This window comes from Heterocephalus glaber, unplaced genomic scaffold, assembly GCF_053883595.1.
Source record: "Heterocephalus glaber isolate CG9 unplaced genomic scaffold, H.glaber_assembly_v1.0 deba00001472, whole genome shotgun sequence".
In the NCBI taxonomy this organism is placed as follows: domain Eukaryota; kingdom Metazoa; phylum Chordata; class Mammalia; order Rodentia; family Bathyergidae; genus Heterocephalus; species Heterocephalus glaber.
In genome coordinates, this window is record NW_028258315.1 from 10,707,912 (window position 1) to 10,730,251 (window position 22,340).

General features: G+C 43.9%; 1 protein-coding gene across 4 annotated transcripts in view; it reads right to left on the reverse strand.

Moving 5' to 3' along the window:
• Nucleotides 1–7,404: 7,404 nt before the first annotated feature.
• Nedd9 (neural precursor cell expressed, developmentally down-regulated 9) overlaps nucleotides 7,405–22,340 on the reverse strand; it is a 183,880-nt gene continuing 168,944 nt past the window's right edge. For 3 of the 4 annotated variants that reach the window (XM_021260652.2, XM_004847694.3, XM_021260654.2), the window contains 5 exons: nucleotides 16,637–16,738; nucleotides 16,071–16,172; nucleotides 14,060–15,301; nucleotides 12,648–12,737; nucleotides 7,405–9,716 (listed from right to left, as the gene is read on the reverse strand). In XM_021260652.2, coding sequence (XP_021116311.2) covers nucleotides 9,207–9,716; nucleotides 12,648–12,737; nucleotides 14,060–15,301; nucleotides 16,071–16,172; nucleotides 16,637–16,738 — 2,046 coding nt within the window. In that variant the 3' untranslated portion in view covers nucleotides 7,405–9,206. The remainder of the gene's footprint in view (nucleotides 9,717–12,647; nucleotides 12,738–14,059; nucleotides 15,302–16,070; nucleotides 16,173–16,636; nucleotides 16,739–22,340) is intronic. The other variant, XM_021260653.2, reaches the window with a different exon arrangement.

Sequence of the window (22,340 nt, forward strand, 5' to 3'; positions counted from 1 at the left end):
GTAGAGAAAAGCTACTAGCACTATGGCAACCAGGAAGCAGAGAGCAGGAGGAGACAGAAGAAGAGATGTACCCTCGAAAGGCAAGCCCCCAGTGACCCACCTCTTCCAACCTGGCCCCACCTCTTAACAGTATATTCAGCTAAGAACTCCTCAATGGATTAATCCACTGATGAGTTTAGTGCCTCTGTGACTCAATCACTTTTCGAAACCCCTACTGTGAACACCTGACCCTTTTGGGACGCATATTAGATCAAACCATGAGTCAGGTCTTAGCATCCTTATTTCTCAGGCAGATTGGTGGTAGATATCAGTTATCAAAGCCACATTGTCCTGGGAGGTAGCCTGCTGAAGGACCCTGAGTGAACGTGAGTAAAATGCTGGTTACTAAGGCAAGAGCTTCAAAACATCCTAGGTGATACTCAGAGGCCTTGTTACTAGGGTAACAGGTGATGGCCATTTGCACTGGCAAGGCAATAAAAGACTGTTGATGGGAGGGCCCCTCCTGCAAGGGCAGCCACTGGGAATGAGTAAAGGCCCACAAGTTCACTGTCTTTGCAAAGAACAGAGGACATGATACTTTTTTTTCTAGATGTTTCCTCTGCAGCACCTGTCCTTACAAGTCCCCTTTCTCAGTGTTCCTGACAGATCTTTCGTTTTCTTGTTTATTGATTTTCCCTTTGCAAACACAGTTGGGGGATCCATTATTCAACTAAGACTTCTTTTGTCAAATCTTAAGCCCTTTCTGGTGATGCAAGGCCTGATCAGAAAATATGGTGCACTTTAAAATAAAAAAGTATTACAGTAAAAGAGACATTGCCATTATTCCCCTTGAAATACTTCCCCCTTGCTTCAAACACACTTTTCCCATCATTCTTGCCACTTTCTGAAGCAGTTCTGGAATTGCTCTTTCATGAATATCATTGAGAGATATGATAAAAAATACAGTGAATGCTGCTGCTGAGTGCCATTTAGTGGAAGACTTATAAAAACATTATGGTGTGTCCTCTTCCACCTTATTCACCATCTGGCTCTGTGTAATTTCTAACTATTTCCCAAAGTCAAAATGACCATGAGAGATAAATGTTTTTAACTGATTCAGGACATCAAAGAAGCCGTAACAGTGCAACTAAAGATACTTATGAAAGAGGACTTACAGAACTGCTCCAGAAAATGGGGAGAATGATGGGATAAATGTTTAAAGGAAGAGGGGCTGTTTTAAGGGGGAATAATGGCAATGTGTCTTCTACAGCCCAAATTTTAAAAATTAAACATTCATTGCACTTTCTGATCATATTGGGAAGATGGAAATAGTTGCCTGAAGTCAAGGACAACCTTAACTCAGTTGTCTATTTACACTTTTACATGCTCCTAAATACACCCACACCAGTCCTTTGGCATGGCTTTTCAATGCTCTGCAGGACTCTGAAATCAGGTGCTTCTCTGGCCAGTGTTTAAACATTTGTAACTATTGTTCTTAGAGCCGTCAACCTGTTTAACAGAGATTTAAGTCACAAGGTGCCCAGATGGTTCTGAAGAAACCTTGTTATAACGCCCAGTCCTGAAACTGCTTTTGGAGGATGACTATTGGCAGAGGGAGATGTGTGTTTGGTGTCTGCTGGATCCTGAATGCTAAGCAGGCCGGAGGAAATTAGGGGTATGTTTTCATTTAACATCATTCTTTGCTGACTCGTCTTCCAGGAAAATGGTCCATGAGGAGACAAAATAAGGTACCCTTTCTGTTAACCCGGTTTTCTTTAATTATAGTAGTTGGGAGATGCCTTAAATCATGCTTTAAGCTATGGAGGTGGTTTTTTTTTACCTCCTACGGTGCAGAGGAATTTGTTTTGGAAAAGTAGTAATAGGAAACTCAGAGATAAAAGTCAGTGTACAGAATTTTCTTTTAGTTGCCTTTCTTAGAGGTTTATTCCCTCCATACTTGTTTCTACTCATTAAAACCTTTTCAAGGTTGTTTTTTGTCTCTTTTTAATTACCACAGAGTAAGCATGTGTCTATGTGTTATGACCAGGGAGGAAGGGGGCTTAACTAGGTCTTCTCTTGTGTGAGTTGGGGTTTCTTGCTCAGTATTTTCCCCCCTTCTTGCTCTTTGTCTAGCCCCAGGCTCAGTGCCTGGGTGGTAGAATGGGTCAGGAAAGACTGAGCAGCAGGCCGGTTCCACAGAAATGTAGGTGCCTCACCGGTGGATTCACAGGCGTGCAGACAACCAGGCCTGAAGCCTTCCCCTGCTCACCTGCATCCTGCACCACATGTGGTTCATCCCAACTCCGGTGGATGTTCCTCTCCCACATCCCCAGAACCTACCCTCTCCCGCCACTGTCACCTCTCCCTTCCAATCCCAGATCCCACCACTGCTCCGCGAATAGATTCAGGCCTCTGGGCTGAGCTCCACGAGGTCCCTCCTTACCAACACAAGTTTGACCTCACCGCACCCTTGTTTAAAACCTTTCACTTGGTCTTAGGATAAACTCCAGTTCTCAGTATGGCTTCTGGGGTTGGCACATCCTGGCGCCTGTAGCCAGCCTCATCCTGCCCCCTTCTCCCTGTCCCTGCTAAGCTCCCAGCACACTGGCCACTTCCACGCCCTGAAATAGTGCGTCTGGCCTTGGCCCCATTCCCCCCTTTTGCTTGGCATGTCCTTTCCTCTCTTTGCCTAAGAAAGTGTGCATTCATCAGATCTGATCCAGCATCTTCTCCTGACAGAAGCTCTCCCTGCCACCCATAGTAGGTTAGGTCACCCTAGTATTGCCTTACCAGGCTACGGAGCTTTACTTCCTAGCCTTCCACAGAGTTGTAAATTTCCTTATATTTTTAAATTTTAAAAACCAATTTTTTTTCACTTGCCAGATTGTGAATTCCACAAAACAAGCAAATATTAGATTTTTTTCTTTGGTCACTATTTACCTTCAGTGCCAGCAACATGGCGGATATCAATAAATACTTACAGAGCAAAGGAATGACTGAACTGGAAGTTGCACTAATAATAAGCAAGCTTGGAGGAAAGACTAATGAAATCTGTCTAAAAAGTACCACTAGGGGCTTTAGCTCAGTGGTGCTGCTGCCTGCCTCGAAAGCGCAAGGTCCCAAGTTCGATCCCCAGTACCAAAAAAAAGTACCACTGACCAGGTGTATAATCTGCACTCTGCCTTTCCTGCCTGGATTTTGAGTATCAGATTAATGTGAGTGAACAGGAAAAAAGAGAAAAGCCTTACGACAGTCAGGAGAGGTCAAGTGCTGCAGAGGAGGCCGTTCTGGAGAGTTCCTGGATGATGTACTAGAGAAGGGAAGAGGCACTGGAGCTGACATGGTGGGCTCGAAATCCACACTGTGGACTTCATCATGCTGACTCTTAAGAATGACAGCACGTAGGTGATGCAGTTGGTGGACGTGAGGAATGTTACCAGGAACGGGGCTGTACTTGCTGTAAGGATGATGCACCCCCACGAGGATTTCTTCAGGGTCCCAGGGACCTGATGCAGAGATCCTGGGCAGAGATCTCTTTGAGGTCTCCATGTAGGGAAGAGTCAGCTTGCATTCATTTTAGGGAGACTCGTGAGTCACGTAACTGATCTCATTTGCTTTATTTCATTGACTGCCCAGAGAGCTGGAAGCCAAGGTTATGGGCAGTCTGACGTGTGTTTCACTGACTCCGTGCTAATTACTTTGTCAGGTCTTTCTCGCCTCTTCTCTCCCTGTTTCTCCTCCTCTCCCCTCTACTCCTTCCTATCCCTTTCAACCTCTCTGTTCTCTCGCTTCTTCCTTTCATCCCCCAGTAGTCTTCCTTGTCTTTATTACCGCCTTTTCTCATCCAGCCCCCTCCTCCTTCTCTCTGTCTTTTCTCTTCTTTCAAAGGATGTAGTGTTGTGTCCAGTGCTGTTTCACTGGCCCTTCCGATACCTGCTATGCCTCTTTTGGGTTAAGCCAGTCTCTGCAGTCCCAGGATTGGGTGTGGTAGTTCTAGCTCCCCCGATCACTCCACTGCCCAGCTCTGCTTCGGCTCTGCCTATTTCTGGCCACCAGGCTTCGTTCGACAGCCTTCACAGCTTCTCACCTCCACCTCGTAGCCCCTTCCTTTAGGAGCCTTCTTTTCAGACCTGTCTTCTGCATGTGGCTCTTTCTAACCAGCCCTAGTCACTTTGATTTTTCTCACACCCTATTCAAGCCTTTGCCTGTAGTGTTCAGGTAGACATTTGTCTATACTCTGCCTTAAATTGTTTAAAGGCCATGTTCATTTTTGTTTCAAACAAAGAAAGCCAGGGACCAGGTATGGCCTTTCTTTTCTATCCCTTTGGTGCCTGCACATAGCTGGCTGTGAGGTGTGGCTTTTCTGGCCAGGACAGCTGGGGCCTGATTGTCAGGCAGGGCAGATTTACCTGATCTGGTCTTCCAGGCAGGACCGTTTCAGTGAATACATGAGTCCTTGTTGTTTATATTCTCTGTTGAATAACAGCATCGCTTTTGTCATAATTCCTCCCCCCCCCAAAAAAAAACCAACACAACAAACCCAAGTATAATGCAGATGTGATTTATGGGGTATCATCTTCACCTTAGACAAACTTTTACTGACAAGGGATTGGGGAAACCATATTTGTCTTCAGGGTGGGTCACAAAAGAGCTCAGTATTGACTGGAAAACTATAGCCTATTACAGATTTAGAAAGCTGAACTTTCCAGCTGGATTTTTTTTCCATGGGCCTTCCAAGGTTTCTATGCGTTGATGATAATATTGAGCTGAAAACAATGGAGCATTAAAGTTAGTTGGGAAATGCTTTACCTCTTTTTAAAATAAACTTTATTCAGATAAAGCTTAAATACAAGAAAATGCATCTATTTTGAGCATATATTATGACAAGATTTGACAAATTTATGCATTCACATAGCCACTAACTACACTTGATTAATTAAATTCAAATGAACTACAATGAAGAGCAGTTCTTGAGTTTCAGTAGTCATGTTTCAGATGTTTGATAACTGGTATGATGATTGTATACCCTACTGCACAGTGCAAGTATAAGGCATTTCCACCATTGCCAAGATTCTGCAGTGTTGGGCAGCACTGGTATTAAACACGTCCATCACATGAAGTTCTTTGTGCTCTTTCTCAGGAAACCCTCAACCCCTTCTCTGACCTCTGGAAATCGTGGATTGGAATTGTCACTATGAACTAGATTTGTGTCTTCTAGAACATATGTACTCTTTATCTGCCTGCTGTTGCTCAGCATAGCTGCTGAGGCAGACTTACGTGTCTGTTTCATGTGTCATTAGCTCACACTTCTCCACTCCTGAATAGTTTTCCATAGTATGGATGGATACACCAGGATTTATGTATCCACTCACTTGTTGATGACATTTGGACTTTTTCCATTTTAGTTTGATTGTAAATAAAGTAGTTAGATTTTTATGTAGATGTATGTTTTCATTTTTCTTGAGTAAATATCTACAGTTGGAATTACTAGGTTATATACAAAGTATTTGGATTATAAGGCTATTTCTGAAATGCTTGCATCATTTTATATTGCCAGTAGCAATGTAGGAGACTTCTATTCTTGCCAATTATTGCTTATTTGTAAAATTTTTTTGTTTTAGTAATTACTGGGGGAAACTATCGAAGTCTCCACCTGTCATTACAGATTTTCCATTTTTCCTTTCAGTTATTTATGTTCATTTTTGATCCATATAGTTTTAGACTTATATTCATGTACATTTAGGAATGCTTTGTCTCCTTTATGAATTGATGGTGTAATTGTGCAGTGCACCTCTTTGCCCCTATTCTGAATTCAATGTGGTCTATATGGCTACTTCAGCTTTTTTGGGAGGGGGATTTGAGACAGGCTTTCACCATGTAGTTCAGCCTGGATTTGAATTCACCATATAGCCCAAGGTGGCCACAAACTCATGGTGATCCTCCCGCCTCAGCCTCTTGAAGTGCTGGGATTACAGGCATCTGCCACCATGCCTGACTCACTTCAGCTTTTTTTTTTTTTTTAATAATTAGAATGTGCATTGTCTATGTATTTCTAGCACTTTGCTTTAAACTTATATGAATTTTCATTTAATTGGGTATCTTTTAAATAACATATGCTTTACTCTTGTCTTCCAGTCTGAGAATCTGACTTTTAATGGCAGTATTTAGACCATTTACTTTAAAAAGTGATAATGATGAAGAAAAACTACACATATTTGAAGCATACAACTTGAGTTTGAACATGCAACATCTTTAAATCCATCATCACCATCTGAATGGTATATTTCCATTTATATACATCTTTGGCTGTTTTTAGCTTTTGCTACTGAGCTGTAATAAATATTCTTATGTGAGTCTTTGTATGAATGTAGGCTTTTATTTCCCTTGGGTAAATACCTAGAAGGTAGGTCATGTAATAGGCATAGATTTAGTTTTTTAAGAAATTGCCAATCTGTTTTCCAAAGCATTTGTGCAATTTTACATTCTCATCAGCAGTGCATGATACACTTGATCTTAGCCAAAAGGCCGAGAAGCGATCATCAGCAGTGTATGAGAGCTCCTTAGAAGAGTAACATTTTAAAATTTTGATGAGTTTCAATTTAACAATTTATTTATGAGCTGTTTTCTTGTGCTCCATTTATAGAACTTTTGTCTATTTAAAATCACAAAGGCTTCTATATTTTCTTTTAGAAGCTTTAGAGCTTTTAAGTTTAACATGTAGCTCTATGATCTATTTAATTTTTTTTGTATTGGATGTAATGTACTCGTTTTTTTCCCCATAGAGATCTAATTGCTCTAGCACCATTTTTTTTCACACACAATCATTTCCCCACTGAAGCACCTTGAGATTTTTGTCAAAAATCATTTAATGCTTATATGTGCAGGCAGAATTACACAAGATATATTCAAATACTTTATCTATAAATCTCAGTGGGATTCTTGAAAGAATGGGCCAGATATTAAAAGTAATAATTTACATAATTATGAATCTTTTTTCTTCAAGTAAGAGTTTGCTTTCAATTATCTCTTTATGCCTATTTCAGAATGAATAGAGCAGTTCCTTTTGATTCTATAATTACATGAATGGTAAAATCCATGTAACAAAACCAGAAATCATCCTACCCATTATTAAATATATAAGATTTCTGACAAAGAGAAGTCTTGCCTCAGATATTTAAATTCTGTAATGTCCCCAGGTTATAGAATTTTCTTCAAATCCAAAGGCACACTGAGGTCTCACACACACACACACACACACACACACACACACACACGCACGCACGCACGCACGCACATCAATGAAAAATTCAGATCTATAGCACTGATAAAATGATCATAATGTAACTTTTTATATTAGGAGTGCCAAAATAAGCCAATATATAATTATACAACAAAGACAGAATATGGAAAAGAAAACCCAGTGACTATAAAAACAGATCTAAAAATTTAATGATTTACAAATAGCCTCTACATACAAGATGGCAAATAAAGTGATACAGATTGAACATTCTGCTTTTGAAGATGTGAAATGTCACCACATAGCTTAGAATAAGTCTGTTATCTCCTAAGAAATATACATATCATGCGATGACATCCACAAGGGCAGACTTTTAATGTCTTCAAGTGTTATTGGTGCTCAGCAATTCCCTTCCTCCACACGCATTTATTTGTCACATAACAATACACTTTTCAATCTTCTTTTAGTAGTGTAGAACTTTGAGAATGATAATAGCAGTTGATTTGAAAAGCACCTTCTACCATTTCCACTTATTTCTTTACATCACCCAGAGGACATGCATTTTTCTCACATCCTTTCCTGGTCCAATGATTTGGTTGTTCAAAATTAGTAAGCTAATTTGGCCAAGGAATATACTACAAATAAAAACACGTTTCCAAAAAGACTAGAATACTGTGGTCTGAAAGACTACAGAAAACGTGGCTTCTTGGAAATATCGAACACGTTTACCTACCAGATGGGAAGGATTTCATCTGCCCATGATGACTCTGATGCTGGATGCACACCAGCAGCTGAGAGGGACAAATGCTGGGACTAGCTGTGAGGTGGAGGTGGGTCTTAGCCACAAGGACACTAGCCACACGGAGCTGTGAGATCAGAAGGAGCCTCTACAGCTGCTCTGAGAAGCAGGTCTCCATACGAGCTTCAAGGAGGGTGCAAGGCCAAGCAGAGACCAGGATACGGCCAGGTGGCTCTGAAAGTCAGTGACTAAGGACCTGGCCAGTTTCCCTCAGGTAATGGGACAGAAGTATGTAACCAAATGTGAAAAGTCAGAAAGGCCTCCACTTACCACTGGCAGACACTTGTTTGTTCCACTTGTTTTTGTGGAAATCGCACTCTGATGTGTTGTCATGAATACCTGCTACAAATAATTTCTTTTTACAACTCTGAAAACATCCTTTGGAAAACCTGATGGCTGAAGCACTCACAAATGCCTAAGATTAAATAGCTCTAGGGAAACAATTATTACCCTTTACTGTGGCTACCTCTCTGTGTTGAAATAGCCCAATCCCAACTGTAGAAATGGTCTCTTGATAAGTACATGTGTGTCTCCTGTTGGCAGCACCTAAACTATCTGGGCCTCAGTTAACATAGTTTCTGAAACTTGCTCTCCAAGAGAGCTTTTCAACCAGAAGTGGGTGGTTTGCCATGATGTGTTCTAGGTTGAAAGAGGCTTAAAACGAGAATAAGGCATACAATGTTTCACTATGTGGGAGGTGAACACTTGTAAATATACTGTCTTTCTCAGATGGGTGTATGCCGGGCTCAGTCTTCACTACTACAGGTACAGCAATATTACAACCAGCTGAAACATTTTCTAAACAGTATCAATTTTTTTAAAACTCCAAAATGCAGCATTAGGAGGTGCTTACTAAGGTGCTTCTTAATCCATGTTTCTTAAATGGAATGTATCAGACAAACATCTACAAAAACCCACAAACACACGGTCATCCACACACACGGACAAATTTCTGTAAAGCTTATGTCTTAGATACTTAGATGTATACATAAGAACCACACAGGGAAAAAGAAAAAGATTTCCCTCTACAGCTCCCTGAATTTCTGAAAGTTATCTAACTCATAAAATGTTAAAATATTTCATTTTCGTATAAAATATCTACAAAAATACATAACATTTACAAAAACCAGATAGTTTTTCCAGTTTTCCTTAAGAAGCCATTCATGCAGTCCCCCCTTCCTCCTCTTCTTCTCAGAATGTTGCCATCTCTAACAAAGAGCGCTTGAAGAGCTGAGCGTTCCTGGACAGGTCTGTCACCTGGTGGACCATCTCCTGCAGCGCGGTGGTGCTGGGGTAATGGAGGGCGGCCATCTTGGTCGCCATAACTATAGTCTTGAGCTGTTCACAGAGCTGATTGCTGGAGTTCATGACTTTGTTGCGAATGTCCTGTGCAGCCACCTGCCTTGTCAGTGTGTCTCCAATGAACACCAGTTTGTGTGCGCTGAGGATGACAAACTTGCTGTGGGCCACAAAGATCCGAGGAGGCTGGGCTGAGCTGACACAGCTGAAGAGTGCGTCGATGGCGTTGAGGAGAGATATGAAGTGGGTCTCACATTGGTCATAGTAGAAGCAGAGCAGCTGCCTGTCCTGGGCACCCACGGTGCTGTTTGTGGTTGGGAGGTTCTGAGAGGGCTTCCACTTGGAGATATCATTCTCCACAGGCTTTGTAATTTCTTGTTCTAACAGCTGGAACTGACTCAGCTAAAAGGAAGACAAAAGTAGATTTAATGAAGAGCAAGGCAGTGTGTTGTAACAGAAATGAACCTGGGCATGGAGTTAAAAGACACTGAGTTTAATCCCTAATATGTGTCAGATGCTTATTGGGTGTCAGGCCTTGGTTAAGCCACCTTGCTTCCTAAACTGCACAATGCAGATGTTGGGAAAGATGATCCCTCAGGAATCCCCCTATGCAGACCTTTTATAATTATACCTCTGGTCTGTTTTGCCTTCTGGCTGGAAGCAGCATAGGGTTTAGACCCCAGCCTTGTCATCTAGACCTTTCTGAAGAGTAAATGAGTTAATATTTACAAAGTGCTCAGAACAGTGTTGGCACTGTGTAAATGTTTATTGTTGGGAGCCATTCTACACAATTTTTGGGAAAAATCATTTTACAATTAAATTATGAATAGGCCTAGTCTTTTTGCCTGTGGGCAGACTATGACATGCTGAAACATAACTCCATTTTTGCCTCCAGTCACAGCTGAGACCTCAATGGTCCTGTGATGCTGTGATGCTCAAGGGCAAGATGACATCAGTTGAAGACATCCTGGTTCCTTGAGAACCCAGTAGTAGTAAGAGAAGGTTTCAACTAGGGAGGGGCAAATTCCTTATCAGCTTAACTCATCCCACCTACTGTTGTAAGAAAGTCTTTGCTCATTTTAGGGTCCAATCAACATAAACTTCTCATTGACCTAAGATCCTTATCAGCATAAGAACTTTATGGTCCTAGGATTGCCACCACCCTCTGAGACATCTGATACTTCCTCCATTATAAGATCCTTGTCAATGTAGGATTATCACTGCCCTCTGAGTCATCTGTTACTCCCTATGAATCTGAATAAATAGTGGCAAGCTCGGGGTGCCTTCGTCTTTGCTGCCCAGAGCAGCATTGATCAGGCCCAGAATCCACCCTCCTCTCTAAGTCTCTTTTCCTTCCTGTCTTTTATTCTTTAATTTACCTTGTGCTGTCATGGCTCACAGGAGACCAGGACTCACTGCAGGGGTTCTGGTAACACCCCCTTTCCCTGTTCCCTATAGTTTATTACAATGCTGAACAGTACCAAGGGAAGCCAAATGTTGTAATCTTTTAGTCAAATAAATCACCAACAGTTTGCTTCTTCTTAGAGAAAGCCATGACTCTCCAAAATGCTTAGACGAAATGACAATTCATGATGATTTCCTGTTTCTCCTACTCTATCTTCCAAGATGTGTAGATATGTTATTACCCAGTACCCAGGAAGGCTAATGCATACAGATACATTTGTTCTTAGAAAAGCTTTCACCTAAGGAAATCTGAATGCTAATTGTACATCATAATGGTTAGCCTCTCTCCCCAGCTGTTAAAAGAAAGGACCTATACAGAGTCATGTGTGTTAGCTTTCTTGCTTCTCTCTTCACTGTCCCCAACTGGAATATTATTTAAACTGCAATTATAATAATTTGTAGCTATTCTACCAAGACTCAGGAGAGACCTCTCTTTTGTAGGTAAGCATTATCTGTGATTTGATCTTCGGACTCAGTTAATCTCTTAGCCTGATGCAGGGCTGAGTCTGAGCAGGAAGAACCTCACTTGGGTTCTCCTGAGAGAAATGCACAGCCAGCCTGACTTTTCTATGAAATCTGCTTGCTTCTTAGGATTCACTGTGGTTTCAGCAAGTTCCCTAAAACCTTACTGTCCTACCTGGCCAAATGCCCATGCAAACACAAACAGGTCCAGGGTGACGTTCTAAGATATTTCATCATAATGAATTATGTTTCATATAGCTTATCTTTTGTGAATATGTGCATCAGTGTATCCTCATTAGATGGGGGGATACTTTCCATTTTCTAGAGGAGTAACTGAAATTTGGGCAGGTTACATGACTTGCCTAAGGTGACATAATTGGTTGGTCAGAAAGCAAGGATTAAAGCTCAAGTTTCCAGAGACAGCAGGCCATTTCATGCTGTTACATGCCATTCCATTTTATTTCATCTTAAAAGGCTCGTAAATCTTCAATCCTTTTTCCTGTACTTTTATGCCCTTGTTCTAGCAATACTCATTATCTTCCCTGCTTATACTCAACTTTTGAATGAACATATCCTGCCCACAGTCCTTAGTAAATGTTATATTTTAAAGACACAATTTCCTACCCTCCCTCCCCTTAAACTGAACCACACACAGCCAAGAAACAGGCTTGTACTGCTGGCAAGAGACAGGGAGAAGTGTGTGTGTGTGTGTGTGTGTGTGTGTGAGATGAGGGGAGAGACAGAGAGAGAGAGAGAGAGAGAGAGAGAGAGAGAGAGAGAGAGAGAATCTGAGGAACCACAGCAGGGAGGGGGTTTTCAGCTGAGGACTCTGAGGTAAAATGTCTTCGTAGGAAGGGCCTTGAGTGACCTTTCACGGATCCTATGAAGTTAATGGGGAGCCAGATGAGCGGGTTGGTGAGGAAATATCAAAAATATGGGAGAATAAGGCAGATATAAATAGAGAGCAAGAGTAAGAGACGAGGGTGGGGAGAAGCAAAGGAAGCGTAAGGAGAGAATATGTACTCCTAGTTTTCTCCAAAGTAGGCTATAGTTTCATTTTTTTGTTCTTGAATTCCTTTACTATGGCCTCAGTATGAAGCTCATTTGCTTGGGTGAGCTTGAGTGGGTCTGGTGTCTTGAGATGAAAAGCTTTAACCCAAATAGTCCTAATATGTATTAACAGGCATAGCCTGAAAAAAAGTGTCATTTGGATATAATCCAGGTACATCCAGCTGGATTAGCAAGGCCATAAACCTTCTCTTTGTTCTTATACTCTATTACATGCCTTGGAGCTTATTTATGCCAGTGTGCTGCAGGGTGCAAATCATAATCTTTTGAAGCTACACTTTCCCTACTAAGTTGGAAGCCTTTGTACCACCAAAGAGTTTTTGTTCTAACTGAGCTTACCTGATGATGTTCCAGCTGCATCTTGCTCTGTTTGATGATATTCTCTTTTTCCAATAGCTCCTGCTGTTGCCTCTCAAACTCCTCTTTACCCTATTATTTTTCAACATAAAGAACACATTACATCATCCCCGTGAGTCACCTATGCTAACAATTTCCCTGTCAAATGCATACAATGCATACATACTCTTTCCTTGTCCTCAGTCTTGGCCACTTCCTGCATGCCCAAGTAGACCCTATGAATCCCACAAGGAAAACAGGGTTCTCAGCCAGATGTCCAGTGTCACTGTGGGAGCCAAGGCTAAAACCTAAAGCCCTTTCCACATGGGTCCTGTGCTCTCTCTCCACCTTACCATTTTCAGAGCTTCCTATGATCCCTTAAGAAGTACAATTTTTCATGGTTCTTTTGTCTGAAAGTATTAGTTAACCCATAACTTCCAAATATTTTTCAAACTGTGGTCTACATTGCATTTCTAGTTTCTTTGAATCACCTCTATCTCTCTGCCGCAAGTTAGTACTTCCCAATGTTAGGCTGGGTGAACTTACCCTTCCTCAGCACCAGGTGTGGCTGAGCAGACCCTGCTCTACTCTCTCACTCTCAGGGGTGCTGGCAGTTTAACAGTTTTCCATGTGATTAATGCATGGCTCTCAGCCAAACAAAAAGAATGGCAGAATAAAAGAATACACTCCAAATTCTAAATAATGAATCTTGGTAGAGTGCTTTAAAACCTCAAAGTGGAAGGGCAAGCTGTCAGAGTCCCAGGTCAACTTGGAACTTGGTGGAAATTCCACATGTAGAAGGCAGATTATGATAACACAATTGCCCGGATGTAAATTAAGCTCTAAGCCAACTGAAAAATGCCCAGTGGTCTTCTAAGTAAGCCTGAGATGGGATCAAGTGTCTCTATAAGTAATTACACACACACACACACACACACACACACACACACACACACACACACACACACTGCAGACCTAGAGGGGACCTTAGAAATTCTTCAGGTATAGAGGTTTTCAATTGTTTTTCATAACAATGAAAACTTTCTTTCAAATAAACTGTCACACAGAGCTGTATCATAAAAGGCAAATAGAAGTGGAGTTGATACGGTCATTAGAGGTGAGTCCTACTTGGTGAGTCTCCTGCTTGCTGGAGGCATATCAGTGGGATCTAATCCAACCCAGTAGCTCATTCATTTTGTAAATGAAAATTAAGGCCCAGGGAAATTAATACACTGGCCACACAATGACTATGATAGCATGGCCTTAAGCCAAGGTCACAAGGCTTTCAGTTCAGTGTTCAGTATCACCTCCAACTTGCAAACCTCTTGGATCGACACTAATCATGCTTCTCCAGCCTAACAGCCTTCCGAGCTCCTTGCATGTGAGTGTAGGAAGTCTGAGTCTGATTTCTTTACCTGGAGGTGGACATAATCATAGTCATCCATCCAGCTCCTCTCAGAGCCATTGCTGCTGCTACAGTCAGGTGGCTGGTCCTTGCCCATGGTGGGGGGCATTGGCTTATTGTGGGTCTGGGCCTTGCAGTCCCCAGGACGCAGCAGCTGCACCTGGGAGCCAGCGTGTGGACACTCCGTTGAGTTCATGATGCTCTCGGGCCCATTCTTTAGATGCAAAGTGCCAGGACCCAGTCTGAAGAGGGTCTCTGCATTGGTGTGGATGGTGGTGGTCAGTTGCTTGGCATCGTCAGGCACTGTCTTGGCCACCATCACAAACCGGTCCAGATCATCACATTTGTTTTGGGGTTTGTTGATGGCCAGGATATTCAGAGACCAGCTGCATTCATCTAAGGCATGGCTGGTTTGGCTTAGGATCTGGTGGGAGTCTTCCACTCTCTGGAGCTCCCTCTTCATTTTGTTGTGCAGCACGAGTTCTGGGAGGCAAGAGGCATTCGCTACAGCGCCCTTGGCAAAGTGGACGTACTCCCGCAGTAACAGCTCCACCTTGTCCACAGCCGCGCGGATCTCGTTGATGTGCCTTTCCATATAGCTATAGCACCGCCAGTCCGTGGTCACCAGTGCCATCAGGCTGCACACACCCATCTCCAGGGCCTGCTGGAGCCGATGGAGCCTCTCGATGGCAGAGTCTGGATCCAGGAAGAGCCTTTTGTCCTGAGCCGGGGAGGCTGACAGTGAGGACTCCTTTGAGGAGGTAGATGACGTGGACATGTTACTCCTGGTGCTCCCTGTACTGGAGAAGGACAAACGGTTGATGCCATCCACCACGTCCCGAGAGCCTTTCATATCTGGGGGGTTGTGCAGAGGGACATCATAAACGCCATCTCTTTCTTCAGGGTTCACTTTCTCACTGGCTTCTGCTGGTGACTCCAGAAACTGAACTCCTCGGGGGACATCGTAGGCATCATTCTGAGGGCCCACTGGCTGTCCCACTGGCGGGGACGGGTGGTGCAGGGAAAGGCTCTGGTGCCTTCGTGCCACTGGCTCAGCAGCCCCCAGCCCGTCACAGCTGTACTTCATGTGCAGGTCCTTGCCCCCCAGCTTGGCGCTGCTGGGTGGGATGTCATAAACCCCCTCGGGTCTGATGTCGGCCCTTCCAGCTTGTTTCATGGGAGGGGGGAAATCATATTCCTTTTCCCTAAGCCCTGCTTCGTCTCGGCAAGCAGAAGGAGGGATGGCATAGACCTGAAAAATAAACAAAAAGCAAAACTCTTACTTGTGCAGTTGGCTCTCAGGAGCCCACCGAATGCAGCCCAGGATCCTCGGCCCATTTGCAGCTCCTCTCCTTGCTCCTCCCTCCGACCCAGGGTGCCACAGGGCTTCTCTCTCTATCCAGGACAAGGGCAGCCTTAGTGTGGTCTCAGTGCTGATGTGGGTGTGGAGCCCACCTGGCTGTGCTGCTTGCCCCTGGGTCCCAGTCCCATGTCCCTAACCACCTCCTGGGTGATGATGCCTTAATATGCTGGGGCGAGGGTCAGGACCCCTGAGGTCTCTCCCCAGTCTCCCTGGTCATCACCAACCACGTGAAGCCAAATAAGTCACATAAGTGTTCTGAGACACGTCCCCTTATCTGTAAAAGGAGATAGCTTTACTTCCGGTGATTACCCAAAAGGAAACAGAGTGAGTCAAATGAGCTAACTCTTACACGTGGACCGAGTAAGTCTACAACCCTCCATAGAGACGAGAAGTAGTAGAACTCGCCAGGCTGAGCTAATTATCTTCCCTTCCAATTGGCTCTCCTTCTTGACTTCCCTTCTTTTAAGGGGAGCCTCTAAAATTGGAATCCCTAAAATTCTTCCTTTCCCTTCCTTCCTTTCTCTTCCTCTGCCCTTTCCTTCCTTCTTTCACTGACTAGTTTTTCCGCTTTCGGTTTGCTCTTCTTGTTTTATTCCAAATGAACCCCCCCCCCCGCCCCAAACACTCCTTTTGAGGCTGCTCTCAGTAGCATACTTACCCCTTTAGTGGGAGGGATGTCATACACTCCTTGAGCTTTTATCTCTCCTACTGGAGCTGAAAACACAGGGCCTTTCACAGATGAGGGAGGGATGTCATATACCTGAAGAGAAACACTTTTGTTACCCACAGTGGAAACATCTGCATTTATTTACCAGGTTATGTACAGGCTTGATCTTTGGCAACATTCCATGCCAGAAGGGATGGATGGAATTTAAAAAAAAATAAGCTTTATGTTCTTTGACTTAGATTGAATATAAAAATGACATTAAGTAGAATATCTACCCTGTCTATTCTGTACATTGTAACTTAAATTTTATACTTCCGGAAATAAAATGATAAACTGATAAAGCAACAAGAGCTTTCTCAGATAAAACACTAGGATTTCCTGATAAGGTAAATCCAGCAAATATAATTTTAAAAAATTGGCTAAAATGGCTCTTGGATTGATGACCTAAACAAAGCCTCATATGAAATATGCATAATTTGTGAACTTCCTTTCCTCTATAATTCAAGGAATGCTGCACCAAGAGCTCCCCACCCTGGGGACCCTGGCCCTGTACCTACCCCTTGAGTGGTGTGGGAAGGAGGGATATCATAGACATCCTTCTGGTATCTGGATGGGTACTCGTACACATAGCCATGGCCTGTCCTCACAGGGGTGATCACCTGTGGGTGAAAACAGGTGTAAAATAAAAGCCTGACTCCTCAGTGACTCTTCTGACCTCCTAACTGGGCATTTGTTTCTCATCTCTCTCCCTTAAGAAGGAAGGAGGGGGGCGAAGGATTTAGCTCAGTGGTTCTGGAGCCTGCCTCGAAAGCCCAAGGTCCCGAGTTCAATCCCTGGTACCAAAAAGGAAAGAAGGAGGGGAGGGAGAGACTGAAGACGGGAAGAAAAACCGGAAAAAGCGGAAAAAGAGAAAAGGAAGACAACAAGAAAACACTAGATTAAACTTTTAAATCCCTCTTGGATCCCAGTATGAAGCAAATCCTTGAAATACCCTTATTGCTCTTCTTCACGGTCACAAAATCATCTCAAAGTTCAACAGCTAGAGTGTCAGTTCCCAAGCTATACTTTGTGTTTAAATTATGAAATTCCTAGATGATCCTCTCCAGAGAGGCCAAAGGCATACTGGATTAAAAAAAGCCTCTGAAACTTTGTAAAGTAAATAAGCCAACAGTTTGGCCACTTAAAATGCCTCTCATACCTTCTCTAGTAGGCCTCTTCATCTGACATTATGATAATTATAATTAAAATTCCATAGGTCACTAGAATACTTCTACAAAGCCAGTGCTCAGTAGCGCTGTCCTTAGAAGCTTCAGGAAGCTTTCAATTTAAGAAACAAATGAAACAGTTGTCCCTCAGTATCCATGCAAGATGGGCTCCAGGACCCTCCTCAGATACCAAAATCTATGGACGCTCAAGTCCCTTGTAGATGATGGTGTAGCATTTGTATAGAACCAACACCTGACTCCTGGCATACTTAATCATCCCTAGGTTACTTATACTATCCAATGTAAATGCTGTGTCAATAGTTATTATAGCCTACTGATAGGGAATAATGACAGAAAAAAGCCTGTCCACGTTCAATATGGAGGCAAATGTTTTCCACACATTTTGACGTGTGGTTGGTTGAGCCCTCAGCTTCGATCCTGAGATACAGCGAGCAGACTGCACTGATTCAAGGAGCTGCAGGAACACAACTCCAGTCTCTTGACTTCTGCTCTCCCATCATTTCCCCATTTGCACCGGGGAAGCAAACATCCCCTACAGTTCCTGCATCCGGGGATGTCAGAAGTCAAACGCACTCACTGTGGCTCTGGCATCTAAGCTGATGCCAGTGAAATCAGTTTCACCCTTTGGGCTCCTATTTTTCCTATTTTCCTCCTATTTTCTACATACAGCATTGGTACCCTAAGCAAGGGCAGAGACATTCTTTGAACTTAATTCATTTTGAAATGTATTTAAAATCCTCCTCCCAGGGCTTTTAAATTGCTAGGGTCTTGTTTCTGCTTTCCTACCACCCCCAGAGTCACCAGCAATGTCCACTTCATGAACTGCCCACGACGTCTTTGAGAACACACACTGCAAATTAAGAAGAGTCAGTTGTTCCCTAAGAAAGCCTCATCTTTTATCCTTTCCCTAATGTGAACACTCTGGCGTCAAGCTGCCTACAAAACTATGTGAAAAATGCTCCGCTTCTGTCTTGTGCCGGATGGGTGGAACACAGCCAAATGCACCAATGCCCTTCTCCCTGGGGGCTCTAAAATGCCTGTTTAAAATCCCTGGTGTTCACAGCTGATTATTTCTTGCAGTGAAGGTAAAAGAGATTAGTATGCACTCAGCATTTCCATCAAGTCTCTCCACAGCCTACTGCTTTAAGGTTTATTGGGTGGAGCCACTGCTGTAAAGCAGATGCCCTCTGCTAAAGCAAAACACACGGTGCAACTAATGCCCTCATAAGCTTTTCTTTTTCCCTTTTTTTTCCCACATTCCCTATTGTCCAGAAGAGACGTGAAGAGCTTCTCCTAGTCTATCTCATCAACTCCTCTATTTATAACTCTGTTTGGGCTTCATAATGGAACCTGCTCACAACACAGCTTTTCTTCAGCCTAAACGTTCGTTTCTAGGCATGGATTCCTTCCAAGGTTGCCAACTTTGGAGTAATGCTAATTGAGAGCCAGGCTGGCTGTGCTGAAGGCCAGCCTAACTGTACCCTTCATTGAAAAAGGGGAGGGAGGAGATCGGGGTGGTTGCTGGTGTCTGGTGTCTGAAAGCGGCATCAGGTGAGGTGGAAACACAGGACCTGACCTTGGGACCTGGACCTGACCCCAAGCTGCTCCTTGCCTCGTGGACACTCTGTTTGTGTCCACGCATTCGTGCTTCTCGTATTTAACATTTCACTTCCTGACAAATGTCACAGAACCCCAACTTGCTCTTTCTCATTTAGAGGCTGCCTGTGGTCATCTGGTTTTTAAAAACTTCGCATTCCAAACCAGTCATTTTCCTTGTTTATACATTCAAAGAAACAGATGGTGAAAACCGCAGGGGGAAAAAGCCAACAAAATACAACCTCCCCTGACTCCAGCATTCCTGACGGACGGCACAATCAAACTCACATTGGTCCGCAAGTGGCATTTCAGCGGGACCAGCGTTTTCCATCTGGCTGGACTCGTCCAGGGTATTTAGTGATCTGCGTGGTGACATCCGCAAGATTGGGGAGCCAGATCTCTTGGACATGCTCTCCCTTGACCTCTTGCCTGGGTGGCCTTCATGCCAACTGCGTGTTCTCTCCGCAGAGGAAAGTGCTGACCGAGCTGTACCTTAGAGTCTCCAGTTCTGCGGTTCATTAGGGCCTGGTCTTCCTGCTCCACAGAGCACACAGAAACTCTCTGCAGTCCCCTCACTCCACCCCAAGAGCCACAGAGCCTCAGCCTGGAGCACACGGAGGGCTGGCGAGGGCCGCGCTTGGAAAGAAGTCTCCCGGGCGTTTCTAAGGAGACGCATGGAAGGAATCGCTATGCAAAGGGCATTTGCAAACCGATTTTCTCAATGAAATCAAGTCAGGTTTTTCATTTCCTTTTCCTCCATTTGTTTTTCTTTCCTGCATTCCTTTCATTCTATATACGCATTTATAGTTACGAGGACTTAGCCTTAGGAATTGCCAAACGGAGCTTTTAATTCATTAATGTTGCTGGAAGAGACTAAATGCCGAGGACCTGGGGACCCTGTGACCCTCCATCGCTATTGGGACGTTGCACTTTCAGATGTGGCTTTTCGGGCCCTATCCCAATGAGGAATCCAGCCTCGCTCAGATGTTAGTACAGCAGTCTCGTCAACTAATGGGAGAGTCCCAAGGCACAGACTTGGGTAAGAGCTATGAAGCAGAGAAGAGGGGCAGACTGTTGCTAGGTGTGGTGGCTCAAGCCTGTAATCCCAGCAGTGCCGTGGGGGCTGAGGCAGGAGGATCCCTGGGAGGTCCGGGCCAGCCTGAGCTCCATAGTGAGACCCTGTCTTAAAAACAGAAAAAAAAAGCACCCCAGAGAAAACAAAAGCAAAAAATCCAATGAAAAAGGGTAGGCTGTAAGCACTTGTGTTTGTTTTTGCTTTCCTGTTTAAAAATTAAGCCATATTAATTAATTAATCAATCAATGGGGTTCTGTGTGGTATTTCCATACATGTGCTGAGCATTTAGGAAAGGACAAGTTCATCGAATAAATCTCCAAGGTTAGGCCCTGGCAGGACAGGATCAAAAGACCAAAGGTTGAGGTTTCCTTAGTTCTCTAATCTGTTTACATAAAAACAAGAAAACAACCTCAGCTGCCCCAACCCAGAATGTAATCATGTTTGATTCAGCACATTTGCAGCCTCAGATCTTGGCTCCAGGAGCTGTTGGCAAAGATGTCTCAGACAGCCAGCCCCTTGTCTGCAGGTTCCGTGCCTACCCACACCTGACCTCGGGTGGAAAATACAGGGGGAAAGCGGCATCTGTACTGAACATAGAGTTTTTCCTTGCCATTTCATCATTCCTCAGACAAGACAGCATAGCAACTATTTACATAGCCAGAGGTATTGTAAGTCATCTAGACATGATTTAAAGTTTACAGGAGTACGTGTGTAGGTTCTATGCAAATACTGCACAATCTTATATAAGGGACCTGAGCATCCATGGATATTGGTACCCTTAGGAGTCCTGGAACAAGTCCCCAGAGAGCGCAGAGGGGCGATTTTACTTTTTTTTTTTTCTGGTACCAGAAATCAAACTCAGAACCTTGTGCTTGCCAGACATTGAGATAAATCCCTGGGCTAATGATTTTACTTTTGTCTCAGAATTTTGAGAGCCATGCACACTTAAACTTACGGGTCTAAAGAGAGGGTAAATCCGGATAGTGGCAGGCAGGGAGCGAGGACAGACTGAGAACCAACATATGTGGGACCAAGTGGGCTGGGACAGAGGCCTTAGGGGTCTTCACTGACGTTTCCACCTTTGCCTGGGCTGATACCTGCAGCAGTGCAAGGGGCTGTACCCAGGTACATTGGGTACATTGTGAGGGCCACACAGCTGTGCTTCTGTACTGGGGAGATAGCTCACATCTACTGACTGAGGTGGCCAACTGCTGCCCTGAAGAAATGCTCTCTGTGTTGTCAGATCTTTCCCATTTTCAGGAGAAGCCACTAATCTGGATTTTTATGTGAAATCTCCTGGTTTTCCAAATTGGCTCAACTTTTTAAAACAGTGTCTTGGCCAAATTAAACACATCTTTGACCCCAAGGGCTGCCAGGCTTCGCCTTGCTGTTCATCTAGATATTTTGGTGCTCCTGTCTAACACACTGAGGGCAGCTCCATTCCTCAGAGAGACCCACAACTCCCTCTTTCCTCCAAGCCTGCGTGCCCGCACCTCTCCGCCTTTGTCTAAGATGCTCTTCTTCCTCTCCTCATATCCAAATCATTCTGTTTTCAAGGCCAAGCTGAATGCCTCTCTCACAGGAAGACTTTCCCCGACACAGGGAAATTCTCCCTCTTGTCACTCCCTCAGGATGTCATCCACACACCTCAGAAGCTGCTGGTCACGCCTGCTTTCACTGTGTCAGAGCATCTCCTCTTTTGTCTCAGCACGTTGATGTCACAGACCATTGTATTCATGAAGACAGAAAAAGCAGGGCTTGCCACTATGTCTTCAGTGGAGTAAATCTAGATAAATGCGTTCACTGAAAACATTCATAAAGCGGAGGAGAACTCAAGGCCTCCCTCTCTTTTTTTTTCCCTGGTGCTGGACACTGAACTTAGGGCCTTTGTACTGAGCTACATCCCCAGCCTTTTTAATGTTTATTTTGAGACAGGGTGTTGCTAAGTCACTACATGGCCCAGGCTGGACTCAAATTTGAGGATCTGCCTGCCTTCATCTCCCAGAGTGCTGGGATTGAATGCTAGGGGAGGATGAGAAATCAGAAGCCATAGAAGGCACTGGCAGCTGGGTGAAACCAGAGGCTAAGGGTGAACTTGGGGTGGTTCCCTTTCACCAGTCGGGCATGCATGCATGTGTAATGAACATCTGGCTTCTTCTCAGCCACATGCCAGAAACATGGGAGAGTGTTTGGGACAAAAGAAATGAAACAAACCCTGCTTTCTACCTTGACTCCAGAAGGAAAATGCAACTTAAAGGAATAAGCATCATGCTTGCTTTAGTTCTGAGGACATGTGACAACCTAGTATCACAAGAAGCTGCATGCTAGAGGCCACAGGACCAGCATTCTTTGGCTCACTGGAGG